At 48.2% G+C, this 14,315-nt stretch overlaps 1 protein-coding gene across 2 annotated transcripts in view; it reads left to right on the top strand.

The window, feature by feature from the left end:
- The window catches only part of FBXO34 (F-box protein 34), an 82,588-nt gene extending 68,616 nt beyond the window's left edge, over window positions 1-13,972 (top strand). For both annotated transcript variants that reach the window (XM_054972841.1, XM_054972842.1), the window contains 2 exons: window positions 7,829-8,037; window positions 11,237-13,972. In XM_054972841.1, the coding sequence (XP_054828816.1) occupies window positions 7,958-8,037; window positions 11,237-13,364 (2,208 nt within the window). In that variant the 5' untranslated portion in view covers window positions 7,829-7,957 and the 3' untranslated portion in view covers window positions 13,365-13,972. The remainder of the gene's footprint in view (window positions 1-7,828; window positions 8,038-11,236) is intronic.
- Window positions 13,973-14,315: the final 343 nt, after the last annotated feature.

The following is a 14,315-nucleotide window of genomic DNA, read 5'->3' as shown; positions in this document are numbered from 1 at the left end:
GGCAATCTCAGCTTCCCTCTGTCTGGAGATCGGGGGGGGGGGGCACCAGCCATGTGACCATTTCCAAGAGGTGCCGGAACTCCATTCCCTTGCGTTCCCCCTGAAAAAAAGCCCTGATAATAATGCATGTTTGTAGTGTGCTTACCAAGCATTCAAAGCATTTCACATATGTTGTAATACAGGGTTTTTGTAAGGCTGGTGAGATTCCCCATTTGCAATATGGGGGGGGGTGGAATTTAGCTGCCGCATTGCGGTGAGTCCATGGCTGAGTCAGGATTTGAACTAGGGACTTTGTGATTCACGGATCGGATTGTCTTAGCCCTTTTGCTACTCCAAGCAGTTTGGGACGGTTTCCTTCTGCAAAGCTGACAGGCTAGCGAGCCAGCACCAGGGGTTGGGCTCAAGCACTGCTTCCCTTATGCCTGGTGCTTTGTGTGTGTGTATCTGTGTGTAAAATGCCATCAAGTCACATCCAACTTATGGCGGCCCTGTAGGATTGTGGCTTTCCAGAGCCCTGTCTGCTCAAGCGAGCCCTGGCCCTTTCCCATTGCCCCTGCCACTCCGTTTTTTCTTTTTGTGGCGTCTGCCAGTGCCTAGATCCATCACCCCCCCCCCCCGTCATCTCCTTCAGTGCTGCACGCGCACAGCTGGGCTCCTAGAAAGCCTGCTGCAGTCAGCTTCCTTCCAGCGCCGCTTATCTTGCTTTGCTTTCCGACCATGAGAGCGAGAGCCTTGAAAAGAATTAATTAAAGCTGAGCATCCCCGCCCCAGGTGTTAGGCGAGCAGAAGGGATGCTGCCCTCCCTCCAAGCACTGCTGACCTGGAGGAGCAGCCCAGCAGCTGCGCCCATGCGCTTCAGCATGCAGCCGCTCCCCCAGAGACTGTCGGTTGGGACTGCTTACTTGGGCTGAAGTCAGGCCAGGGCTTTGAGGGAATCTGCCGCAGTACTGTTGATAGGTAAAACTCAAGGGAAAGGCTTAGCGGTGAAGCTGGAGCTGCTGTCCCTTTCCCTTGCTACCTTGGAAGGCAGGATTTGCCGCTTTGACCTTCGATGCCAGGGTTGGCTGCAGGGGAGCCATTCTCTAGGCCTTTCAGCAGGGAAAGCCAACAGATTTAGTGTGCGCGTTGGGTGGGCAGAACGTAGATCAGCACCGGAGAACTGAACACACAAAGCCGCCTTGTACCAAGTCAGATGGTTGGTCTTGCAAGGTCAATACTGTTTGCTCTGACTGGCAGCCGGTCTCGGGTGGAACGCACGAAGCTGCCTTCTGCCGAATCAAACCATTGGTCCATCCAGGTCAGTATTGTCTACTCCCACCTGGTAGCAGCTCTCCGTGTCTCAGGCAGAGATCTTGGTCCTTTTTAACTGGAGATGCCGGGAATCGAACTGGGGACTTTCTTCGTACAAAGCTCAGGCTCTACTGCTGAGCCACAGCCCCTCTCCTGAAGTTACTTGACTTTTTACAAGGAATGGACGTTCCTATAATTCAGCCAGGCCACTTAATACCAATAATGTGTGCGTTTAAGTGGTAAAGAGTTTTTGCTTGTTTAAGCATTTGTATCCCACACTTGCTCCCTTACTCCAAAGGCGCTCTTGGCTACCATAGTAACTTGGCCTCTCCTGCATACGGAGCTGGAACAAGAAGCCCCTGAAGCTCTTATTAACATAGTCAGCTTAATATAAAACTCATTCCATCCCACGTAGGTAACACAATCCCCTCTAGAACATCAGTCTTCCCAACCAGCATCGCCTCCCTTTTATCCTGAGATTGCAGCCTTGCTTGACAAATTTAAATTTAACTCATGTTGTGTAAGAACAGGCAAAAATTTCAGCCTGAGAGCCACGACTGGCAGTAATGGAAACAGGAAGAGTTGCCATCTAACATGGTCGTAGATCCAAAGGAGTTGGCCGTGTTATTCTGTAGTTGCAAAATAGTCAAGAGTCCAGTAGCACCTTTAAGACTACCCAACTTTACTGTGGCATAAGCTTTTGAGAACCACAGCTCTCTTCGTCAGATGCATCTGACGAAGAGAGCTGTGGTTCTCGAAAGCTTATGCCACAGTAAAGTTGGGTAGTCTTGAAGGTGCTACTGGACTCTACTATTTTCCATTTGCATCGTCATTCTCTGCGTCCTCCTGACAGAAGGACCCCAATGTTTTGGGAAAAGCAAATAATCTAGTTTGGCTCAGGTCTGGCATTTTCTGTATCGGTACACTGCCCAACTTTCCTGCAGACGGTGCCAAAGAAGACGATGGAACCTCAGCTCTGTGCTGTGGCTGGTGTGGGGATGTTCTGTGATGGTCCATTTCTGGCTTTGTTTTCTGGATGGTCAGGTGGCAGCTAGGGGTGCCTTTTACCATTGTGTCAGGAGGGATCTAGTTTTGGTGGGTCTGTGCGCCAGAGATGTCCAGGCTGGGCTGCTGTACTTCGCTTTACTCCCTGGGCTGCCTTTTGAAGGGTGATGGGAAATAGCAGCCGGTGGCAAATGTGGCTAGCAGATCATTGGTAAAGAAAAAAATGGTTGGGAAAACATTACTTCCTTCTTGTTCAGTTACCTGTTAAAATGGTGGCAGTTTTAACTCATGACATTTTAACATGGTTGGATTGCCCATGGTAGGAAAATCTGGGCTGCTTCCTAGCCTAATGACTTTGGATTTTTAAAAAAATGACTTATTTTATGTTATTTATAGTCCACCGTTCTCTCAGAAATTTAAGGCAGATTACACAGCGTAATTCGAAGCAGTTGATAGGATGAGGCCTTTAATAAATAATGTAATGGGACTAGGATGGATTACAAAAATCTGAAACAAAGCATAAGTATTAGACGTGTTATGCAATATGTAAGTAGAAAAGCAAGATTCAGTCGCACCTTAAAACCAACAAGATTTCCAGGGTATGAGGTTTCCTTGACTTTTGAAATCGTTGACTCCTGGAAATTTAGTTGGTCTTTAAGGTGCTACTGGACTCAAATCTTGCTCATCTACTACAGACCAACCCTGCTACCCACCTGAAACTAACAATACGTAAATAGAAAACATGACAGCAAGATGATACATACAGCAAACAAATAATTCATGCTGTACCCAGTTCATAGTCCTGTCGCCTTATTAAAAGCACCTTCCTGACCCGTTTAGTAATATACAAACCTGCAGTCGCATAGTGGATAGTAGCATAGTTTGGGCTGTGAATCAGCATTCTGCTGGTTCAAATCCCGCTACTGCTGTGAGTTCAGCAGGCAGCCTTGAGTAAGCCACTCCTCTCAGTCCAGCTCCCCAGGTGGGATAATAATAACACTGACTTCCTTCACTCCTCTGAGTGGGTACTAATCTGTCTAGCTGTTTGTGTGCCTGTGCGTGCGTGTGCTATGTGCCATCAAGTCGCCTCCGACCGATGGTGACAATGGCCATTTCCACACACGTTGAATAATGCACTTTCAATGCACTTTCGTAATCCTTCCACACACGGAAAATCAGTTTCAAATGTTCACTAAAGGGTATTGAAAGTGGATTATCCAACGTGTGTGGAAGCAGCCCCTATGAATGAAAGACTTCCAAACATCCTATCATTAACAAACTTGCTCAAATCCTGGCTTCTTTTATTGAGTCAAGCCATCTCATTTTAGGTCTTCCTCTTTTCCTACTGGCCTTCCACTTTTCCTAGCATTTGAGCAGTATATGAGCACATTATTATTATTATTATTATTATTATTATTATTATTATTATTATTATTATTATTATTATTATATACCACTGCCCTATTCCCTTTCTAGAAATGCCCTGAACAATTCTGTTTCACATGGTTTGCGGAATGACAGAATTGTGGAAGCCTTTCTGACCTCAAGAAAGCCATTCCACAAGGTTGGGGCAAATTTTCATTGTATGGTTTTTAAAATGAGTCGAAACCTCTACCTTAAGACTCATTTATGAATAGAAAAGCGGGCTAGAAATTATTCAGATTAATAAATACAGCCACTACCAATGAGTGTCATGATGTTTGCAGAGGATTTCTGTTATATGCGCATTGTGTGCCACTCTTAGCTATGCAGAAAGGTAGGATAAAACCCAACAACAGTGTATGTGGAAAATACTTGCGTATTTGAGAGAAACAGATAAGTGGTGAATTCGTGTGTGTTATCTTTGTGGAGCAGATAGGGAGCGCGTGTGCAGTTTCTCAGAGGGGAAATACACACCTCTGGTTAGAATTTTTTATTTTTAAAAATAACACTATCTTTTTGTCCATGTTCATCGTTATCAGCCATTTTCCCCCTAGAGATAAATACTTTAAAGCCAGAGCTGCGAATGTATTTCATCCAGGTGGGAGCCGGTCGCTCACCTTCATTTTGGGGTCAGAAAAGAGCCGTTCGTCTTAACCGCATTGCTGGCTTGCGGTTAAAATGTGGCCGCTGCGCCGCCCTTTTCTCCCGGCAAAGTCACCTTTCATTAGCCTTCCAAATCACCTGCAAATTGTGTTACGGGTAGCAAGATCTTGATTACATTTCAGCTAAGTTGAGTTTCATGAATACCGCCACGGCCCTTGGAAAAGCTCTCTCCTATTTCTGATGATAGTGCTTGAATGTGCATTCAAAGGTGCATTTTGCTGGGAACAAGAGCTTGGTCAGGTCTTTGGAGGGAGGGCAAGTGTGGCTTCACCGTCCCCTGCCAATGGCGCTGTGTAGCCTCATTTAATTACTTGGAAATGTAGGTGCCGCCTCTCCGGAAGCACCGCTCTAGGCAGCTCTCAGCATTAAACAAACAACCCAGTGGAGCTACTCCTGTCAACAAGAAAACCATCCCAGAGCCAGTTGGATCTGTGGTTGACATTTCGGTTCTCTTTGAGTTGCCTTTATTATCTGTGATCATGCAGGGAGAAAGTTGTCTTGAAATTTTCTTAAAATGGTGCCAGAGTTACAGCAGCTGGAGAAAAGAAGCATCGAAACATTGCAAAGCCCACACTGGCAGAAGTTCTTTTCTTACCCTTCAAAGGCCTGTTTTTGTCTTGAAAATGGGGGTGAAAATTTGGTTCCATGTAGAGCAGTTGAGCCCCTTCTGGGAGGGTGAAAACTTAGAGACTGAGGTCATAGATCCAGAGGAGTTAGCCATGTTAGTCTGTAGTTGCAAAATAGTAGAGTCCAGTAGCACCTTTAAGACTAACCAACTTTATTGTAGCATAAGCTTTTGAAAACTACAGCTCTCTTCGTCAGATGCATCTGTCAATGCATCTGACGAAGAGAGCTGTGATTCTCGAAAACTGATGATGCATCTGACAAAAAGAGCTATGGTTCTCGAAAGCTTATGCTACAATAAAGTTGGTTAGTCTTAAAGGTGCTACTGGACTCTTTACTATTTTACAGACCGAGGGGCTGCTTGGAAAGCATTAGCTTCCAGATTGCAAGAGGACACTTCCTTCCTACACTATAATAATAATAACAACAACAACATTCGATTTATATACCGCCCTTCAGGATGATTTAACACCCACTCAGAGCGGTTTACAAAGTACGTCATTATTATCCCCACAACAAAACAACCTGTGAGGTGGGTGGGGCTGAGAGAGCTAGAAGTTGTGACTGTCAAGGTCACCCAGCTGGCTTCAAGTGGGAGTGCGGAATCAAACCTGGCTCTCCAGGTTAGAGTCCTGCGCTCTTAACCACTACACCAAACTGCGTGTTCAACAAAATCCTTTACTCTGGTTTCTCTGCCAGTTCTCTGCCTAGGAATGTGGTGGGTTCCCCATCATTGGCAGTCTTCAAGGAGTGGCTGGACAAATACTCGTTCGTGTTGCTTTAGGCAGTTCTTGCACTGAGCAGGGGGTTGGACTAGATGATCTGTAAGGTCCCTTCCAGCTCTAGGATTCTCTGCAGACGCTTTGGCTCTGCCCCTCATTTGTGGAATTCCCTTCCTGAACCACTCCACGGGGTCTCCAAGCAGCTCTAGACCTACAGGACCTAATGGCTTCGTAATGGAGCCCCACGGGGGCCTGTAAGGTGAGGGAGATCCAGTTTCGGGCTGTTCCGCAGTTCTGTTTTGCATCGTGGCAGCATGCTTTCCCTACCCCGCTGGGGGTACTGCATTCAGGCATTCAGCCAAGACCTCAAAGTCCCACCACTGTTTGAGAGCCCCCTCTCTTTTAAGCACCCTTTGTTGACAGTCTTGGGGGTTGTAGCTTGCAGGGTGGATTTGATTTAAATCACTAGTCAGTAAGACTAGATTTAAATCACGGTTTTCTACATAAAGACTCCTCACACTTAGCTTCTTGTGCAGATCTACTCTACTCCCAACAATCTTCTATTCATTGAATTTTTTAAAACTTGGCACTTAAGAGGTAAGGGGGTTGGTTCTGTGTTCAAAGATTTGCAAAGGAACAAGGGGATTAAGGCCTTTTTCTCAACGGTGTATGTTTATTTTATAACCATTTTGCTGTGAAGAAGAGACACATGATCTCTGCAGACACAAATTCACAGTTTTGAGAACTGTAAAACCAAGCATCTGTGATAATATCTTCTAGATAGAAAAACTGCCCAATAATCTTATAGAAACCTCTGGAAGAGCATGACATTGTGAATGGATTCATGGAATTCGTTTAACAAAAAATTTAAACATTGGACGAATATACAGCCTCATGCTACATAATTAAAAACGAATCCTTATTTCATGATAAATAACCTTCAGACTATAATGTATCTTAAAGAGAAAACTATCTTTAGATAGATTTTTCCTCAAAAAACATTTTATTAAAAAAATCTGATTAAATCAAAAAATCCAATTTAAATTTTAAAAATCCGACTTTTTAATTTTTTTTTAAAAAAAATCATTTTTATCCACCCTGGTAGCTGAAAGAAGACAGCAGTGATGAGGGTGGAGGGAGGGGGGGTCGTGTGGACGTTCGACTAAGATGGACAATGTGACAGCAGAATGGGTAAAGACACTGACACCCCACGCAAACCCAGCGACATCGCCAGTTGTGGCCAAAACAATATCGAGCCTTTCTCTGCAACCATGAGAACTAGATGCTTGGGTTTAAAAACAAAAGTGTAGGACATTGAGCTATAGGTCAGTGTGCTTAGCCAGGAGCTGAAGATATGCAGAGGAGCCGTAGCTTAAAATTAAGGGAAGAGGCGGTCATTCTGAAACGTAAGGGACTCATCAGAGATGAGGCCCAGCCTTACAAGCAATGTTGCAGTGCATGCGTTCCGACACATGGCAAATTTCCTGGATGCGACCTAATATTTGCCTGGTTGGCTTTCCATTTGCCTGGCAAGATAAGCGCATGCCTTCTCTTGCCAGCTGCGCTCTGCCCGCCTTTGTGCCCTGGCGGCTCCTGTTCCTTGCAACGCCTGCGGATGGTCCCCAAGAGTAGATTGGACAGATTCACCTGGCCGCTTTATTCGAGCCTGCTCTGCGTTCTCATCTGCACGTGGCGCCACCAAAGGCAGGGGCTCTCGGCCTCTGCTGATGTGCGTGGGTCTGATTGCCTCCCAAATCCAATACGTTACTAGCATTTAGAAAGCCAGCATCGGGTTCCAGCAGCATTAACAGTTTTGCTGCTCTGCTGTTTCCCTTTCTGCCATGAGAGCCATCAAAGGGGTGAAAAGTGAGGTCTTATTACGGAGGCCCTGTCTCCTGTTACGTTGTTTTGCGAGCAGTCAGACTCATATGGTTCTGCATTGCATGAGGCATCAGTCATTTGTGTGGGGAAAAGTGTAATCGGCTACTGTGAGGGGAACGAGTTCGGAGATTGTTCGTTTCCCTGAATGCAGGCCAGTGGCGGTGGACCACGTGCACCTCCCTGCTTTGGCCTAACAGCATCTCTGTTTTTGTTTCTCCCAGCGTTCTTTAGGTGCCAAAGACACAGTTGGACGCCGAGTGGGGCCAGACGAGCTGATGCAGGTGCCCCGTCTGCAGACTGAGATGGATTGGCTGTGACAGCCTGCCACACCTGGAGGTGGGGGGAGAGTTATGATGAAGAGTTCCTGCCGAGCTGGCCTCCACAGGGAACTGCTGAATTCCACGTCCTCCATGTTCCACCAGGTCAAACGGTACGCAAGAGGCACGGGGGGGGGGGGGTCTGTAGCTCAGTAACCAAGCACTTGCTTGCGCATGTAGGAGATCTCTAGTACCTTTACATAGGGGTCTCAGAGAACAGGTGATGGGGGAACACCTAGGAGGCTCACTGCCAGTCAGAAGAGGCGAGTCTCTACACGAGACGCCTCGGCGCATGTTTGTCAAGTATAGGGAGATGCAATGTTAGCCAGGAAGCATAGTTTAAAAAGACAGAGCCAGCGGAGATCGCTCCTCAGAGAGTTTGTCAATTTCAACCCCCCCCCCAGGCTCTGTCAATTTCACCTCTCCAGTCTAAAACTGTGGGGGATCACAACCAGAGGGCAACGAGGAATGGAAATGGACTGGAGCTGCGTTCCAGAGTCAGGCTTGGATCTGGAGAGGTTAAAATGGGCTGAAATTTCCTTTCTGGCATTTCACAGCCCCTTCACACAACTCCAAAGCCTTTGCCCTTCCGCCGGCTCTGCCTTTTAAAACTACCCTTCCTGGCTAACATGGCATGTCCCGACACGTGTTCTTCATGTGTCAGATGTCTCGTGTAGAGAGACCCTGAGCTTTCACTGGACCAGTGGTTGGACTCGGCATTAAGGCAGCTTCATACGTTTCTGAGTAATGGGGAAGGGCTAGGAGTGCGTGCTTCATACACAGGCAGTCTGCAGGCTCAGTCTTTAGCATCTCCAGTTATGGTATCTCAGGCAGGTGAGGGAAGAAAAAGACCTTTCCCCCGCTTCGGACCCTGAAAAGTTGATGCCAGTCTTCAGTAGACAAGATTTAGGTGGTCAGATGGTAGGAGCCAGTGGGACAGACCGACCCCTAGCCCACTACTCCACATTTAATGATTGCTTTCTTCAGGCATTTATACCCACTTTTCCTTTGTGCTCAGTCTGAAGCTTAAGCAGCCTTCCGCCAAATGAAATGGCTCTTCTGTTGGAGGAGGATTCTTTAAGGTGAAGGTTCCTTGGATCCCGCCCCGTTTACGTTTCTGCACTTCACGCTGCCTGCTGGAGTCCTGTGGTGCAGGGCCGTGCTTCTCACGGGGGTGCCTTGGGAGGGGGGCGGGTAGGTTTCAGGGCTGATTATGATCGGCCTTGTAAAATACCCAGAGGAGTTAGCCGTGTTAGTCCGTAGTAGCAAAATCGAAAAGAGTTCAGTAGCACCTTTAAGACTAACTGACTTTACTGTAGCATAAGCTTTCGAGAACCACAGCTCTGCAACTTCAGTGATGCATCTGATGAAGAGAGCTGTGGCTCTCGAAAGCTTATGCTACAGTAAAGTTGGTTAGTCTTAAAGGTGCTACTGGACTCTTTTTGATCTTGTAAAATATGTAATACTAAAAACTGAAATTGCCAGTATCGGTCCTCGCTAGAAGAAACCAAAGGCTGATTTCTGGGAGGCAGGACAGGCAAGGAGCGCTTTTGCATTGCACTGGGTGTGCCACTGGCATCCAGAATTTTAAACACACTTGTTTGGGCTGTGCGCACACACACCCTCTTTTTTTACCCTTTTGTTCCACTCCTGAGTGTGCTCTTTATTTTGTGGCACCCGTGAAGAAGGGAAAAGGTCAGTTTGGTGTAGTGGGTAAGAGTGGCAGGACTCTAATCTGGAGAGCCGGGTCTGATTCCCCACTCCTCCGCTTGAAACCTTGGATCAGTCACAGCTCTCTCAGAGCTCTCTCCGCTCCACCCACCTCACAGGGTGATTGTTGTGGAGATAATAACAACACACTTTGTAAACTGCTCCGAGTGAGCGTTAAGTTGTCCTGAAGGGCGGCATATAAATCAAATGTTATTATTATCATCATCATCTCTGGCAACGCATTCACTCAACAGAGAGCTGCGCTCTGCAACGGGCAAGGCAAACCAGAGTATTGTGGAAAGCTCAGGCGGGCCACGGGCCTGCTCTCGTCTCCTCCCAAGAAATGTTTTTGTCTGCATCGCACAAGGCGAGGAGGGGTGGAGACTGCGTCTTCCATCGGCTCCTGTCTGAGCACCACAAGAGAGAGAGAAAAAGAGCAGCTGCCCGGGGCTGTTTGAGGGAAGTCCATTAATGCTTTGCTTACTCTCCTCTAAGGACATGAGTTGGCATTTATGTGATTCTGGGACGGGGATTCAAAGTTGCCTTACATCAGGTCAGCATATTGGCCCATCTAGACTGTTCTTGTCTACTATGACCAGCCACAGCACCCCAGACCCCATGGAGATGGACAAGGGTTTAAAGGAAAGATCTTCTAATAATAACAATAACAACAACATTCGATTTATTACCGCCCTTCAGGACAACTTAATGCCCACTCAGAGCGGTTTACAAAGTGTGTTGTTATCCCCACAACAAAAACACCCTGTGAGGTGGGTGGGGCTGAGAGAGCTCTGATAGAGCTGTAACTAGCCCAAGGTCACCCAGCTGGCTTCAAGCAGAGGAGTAGGGAATCAAACCCGGCTCTCCAGATTAGAGTCCTGCCGCTCTTAACCACTACACTAAACTGCATGTAAAGCTGGTGCTCTCCTGCTGCGCCTTCCCTTTTTTCCTCTGTCTCATGCAACAATTATTTTTGCTTAAGGGTCAGGGTTGGGCAAAAAATTATCAGAGCAGTGGGTCCAAAACACAGCAGCCACGAGAGCAGCTAACTTGGCCTACAGCAAGCCACAAGATCTCAGCCTCCCTTACCATAGAGAAGGGAGGGGCACCTTTCATCACAAGCGTTCAGGAACTTTTTAATTGCACCCTGGCCTGTGGAATGGCGCTTTATAAATGGCTGTGCTGGATTTGGGGTGTTGTGGGGGGGGGGGTATTTAACCCTCCGGCATGCAATTACTCCGTTTTACTGTGGAGAGTAATCTAGCGGCCACCAAAGTGTTAACACGCTCCCCTCCCAGCTTAATTAATCAGATGCCGAAGAGTTCTGGGGCATCCCCTTACGATTTCCAAACACATCTTCCTCTCTGGGATTCAGTCTTCACAAATGCCCCTGAGGAATATGAGTAAGGGGTGGGTTGTATCCTGTCCTGCGCTCGTCTAACTACAGCCCGATCCTCTGGTGCAAGGAACTCTCTCCGACTCCCTGTTTGCGCCAGAGGAGGGGTCTCTTTGGGTGGGAGGGATTCGCTGCTGCTAGCTGAACACAACTTTAGGAGTGCTTGCGTGAGTTAACACATCCATCTTTCTTCTTTCCTTTTCAAGAATATCTGGCATGCACTTAAAGCCATATCTCAAGCTGCAGAAGAAAGAGCGGCCTCTCGAAATCAACCAGGATCCCCCACAAAGCCCACCCATGAGCCAACAGAGACTGGGAAAAGAAGAAAACCGTAGCGGCCCCAAGGCCAGTCTCTTAGCCAGCCCCTGTCTCCGGAGGCCACTGGGGAACCTCTCTGCCAACTCTCTCTGCTGCAGGAACGGCAGCTGCTCTCGCGTCGAAGGGCCAAGCGTGAAGGAGAAAAGGAGCGCCCTGCCTGCCACCATCCACCAGGGGGAGGATGGAGAGGGGCTGTTGGACATCTGGGCAGTCGTGAAACCAGGAAATACCAAGGAGAAGGTCGCCTTTTTCGCAGCCCAGCAGTGCAGCAGCAACAGGATATCCTCCATGAAGAACAAAAGCACCTGGGACATTGACGGGAGGGCGACCAAGCGCAGGAAAAAATCACTGGACCTCAGGAAGGCGAAGATCCACCTGGAAAGGCCGAGAGAAGCCAGCGGGAGGTGCTACCAGCCTGAGCCGTTTGCCTGCGGCATTGAACACTGCTCTGTCCATAATGTGAGCGATGGCGGGGAGGGGGGGTTCCCAGGGAGGCCTCTGTCCGTGATCGAGATGGTCGCTTTCTTGGAACAACGAGCCAGTGCGTTACTGGCCGACTGCACCAAAAACTGCCCCGGAGCCCCAGCTGTGACCAGGGTTCCAGGGCAGCCCAAAGTCGCGCCGCTGGCACCTGGCCCGTTTTCCACCTTAGGGGGCTGCGAGCCACACTCTGAAAAGGCAACGGGGGGGAGCAGTAGTGATGGAGAGCAGCAGGCCGAGCCGGTGCGTGTGTCGGACATGGTGGCAAAGCTTGAATCGGAGTGCCTGAGACGGCAGAGCGAACGCGAGGCGGGAAGCCTCTCCCGAAACAACAGCTTCCGGCGGAACGTCGGACGGGTGCTCCTGGCAAGCGGAACACCAGCTGCGAATGAAGCTGTCAAGGCGCCTTCTGGAGTTCTTAATCAGGAAGAACGAGGCGGAGATGACGACGGGTGGCGCTCAAAGCGTGGCTCTGCGGTAGCAGACGATTCATGGGAAGTTCCACCTGTTGGCCAGTCATGTTCCTTTGCGACTGCTCTGGAGGAGAACTCCAATCCTAAGCTCAAGCTGGCATCTTCAGCGCCATCTGGTGGCTGGTGTGAGACTAAAAAGATCCCAACGCCGCTTCCCTCTACATATCCAGAAACCGCTCAGGCACACCCATGTTCCTTACGTGGGGAAGATCCAGCTGCTGGTTGTATGCCTAAAGAACCAAGAGCTGCTCCTCATCTGAATTCACGTCTAAGGACAAAAGAGTCCTTAAGTATTAGCATCTCTGTCACGAAGACGGATAAAGCATGTCGAAAAGCGCACCCTTCCAACTCAAGCTTCGGGGAAGATTCTCTTCCAGGGAGGTTATTCCTACTGTTGTCCGAGCATGAAACTCACCGCAAGCACCTCCGTACAGGAGATGCTACCCTAGAAGAGCATCAAGGGGACGCCCGTGGGAAGGAAGACCCTTCCACCGACACACCTTGTATGCTAAACAGCATTTTGGGAGACCCTCCAGAATCTCCCACGGAAAGCGTTTTGCAGGCTCTTTACTCTTGCCATTTGAAGAGGCAGAGGTCGCATGACTTTCTGGAGACCAGGTTCAAGATCCAGCAGCTGCTGGAGCCCCAGCAGTATCTGGTCTTCCTCCCCCACCACATCCTCGTGAAGATCTTCGGCTTGCTGCCCACCCGGAGCCTAGTGGCCCTCAAATGCACTTGCGGCTATTTCAAATTTATCATCGAGTACTACAACATCAGGCCGGCGGATTCCCGCTGGGTTCGTGATCCCCGCTACCGGGAGGACCCTTGTAAGCAGTGCAAGAAAAAGTATGTCAAAGGAGACGTCTCTCTCTGCCGGTGGCACCCAAAGCCCTATTGCCAAGCTTTACCGTACGGACCCGGCTATTGGATGTGTTGCCACCGCTCCCAGAAGAACGTCCCCGGGTGCAAACTAGGCCTTCATGACAACCATTGGGTCCCTGCCTGCCACAGCTTTAACCGTGCTATTCACAAGAAACCCAGGGAAACGGAAGAGGACTGTTAGCCCGTTCTGTGGCTTCGTTGGGAGCCTCGGTCCTGCGCGGGAGGAGGATTTCACGCCTTGTGCTGTTTACACTGTACATAGTTCGTGGGTGGTTTTTTTTTTCCTTCTGTCCCCCTTCCACAGGGCTTTGAAACTGCACAGACTTTAAATCACAAGAGCCTTTTAGAGGAAAGAGCGCTCTCGGCCCACCTGTGTAAATAACGCTCCAGAATCTTGTCTCCGAGTGTCTCAGCAGCTGATTGACCAACACAAATTGCTACAACGCAGTGATGAGTGTTGTGGCTACAGTCCCATGTTTTAAAGTGTCTCGTTCTTGGAAATCTGTATATCCTGTATAATATATACATATTATATATATAAATATATATTAAAATGTTTCTGCAAAGAAACTCTAAATAGGTAAAGGTGAATCTTCAAAGAGATGGTTTAACTGGACAACCTTAAAACTAGACTAGAACAAATATTTGCTGTTTCTTAGGGTGGCAGCTAAGAAAAGAGGAATGTTATCCTATAGAATGAGTTCTGAGGAAAGCTCTAGTCACCCATGCCCACCTTATCTGGTTCCCCCCCCTTTTTTTTTTTACTTAAAATAAAACGTGCATTCTCAAGCTGCCTTTTGTTACTCTTTTTTCCTTCTCCCCCAGGTTTAAAGTACTATAAAATTTCAGGCTGTGCACATGCAGTTATTATATACTGCTGTTCTAGATAGATTAATGCCACCGTTGTTGTTCTCCCCACAATACAGCTGAGGGGCTGGGAGGAGTGGCTTCCCCAAGGTCACCTACTGAGCTCGTGGCAGGAGTGGAAGTCGAACCAGCAGGGTGCAGATTCACAATCCAACCACGTAGCTATTATGCTACTGCAGATCAGTATAGAACTGAATGGGTTGGGAAGGTGCTTTTATAAGGGAACAGGACTATGAACTATATGATCTTATACCACTTCGATGGC

Source organism: Eublepharis macularius, chromosome 2 (assembly GCF_028583425.1).
Source record: "Eublepharis macularius isolate TG4126 chromosome 2, MPM_Emac_v1.0, whole genome shotgun sequence".
NCBI lineage: Eukaryota > Metazoa > Chordata > Lepidosauria > Squamata > Eublepharidae > Eublepharis > Eublepharis macularius.
This window is presented reverse-complemented; position numbering and strand designations above follow the sequence as displayed.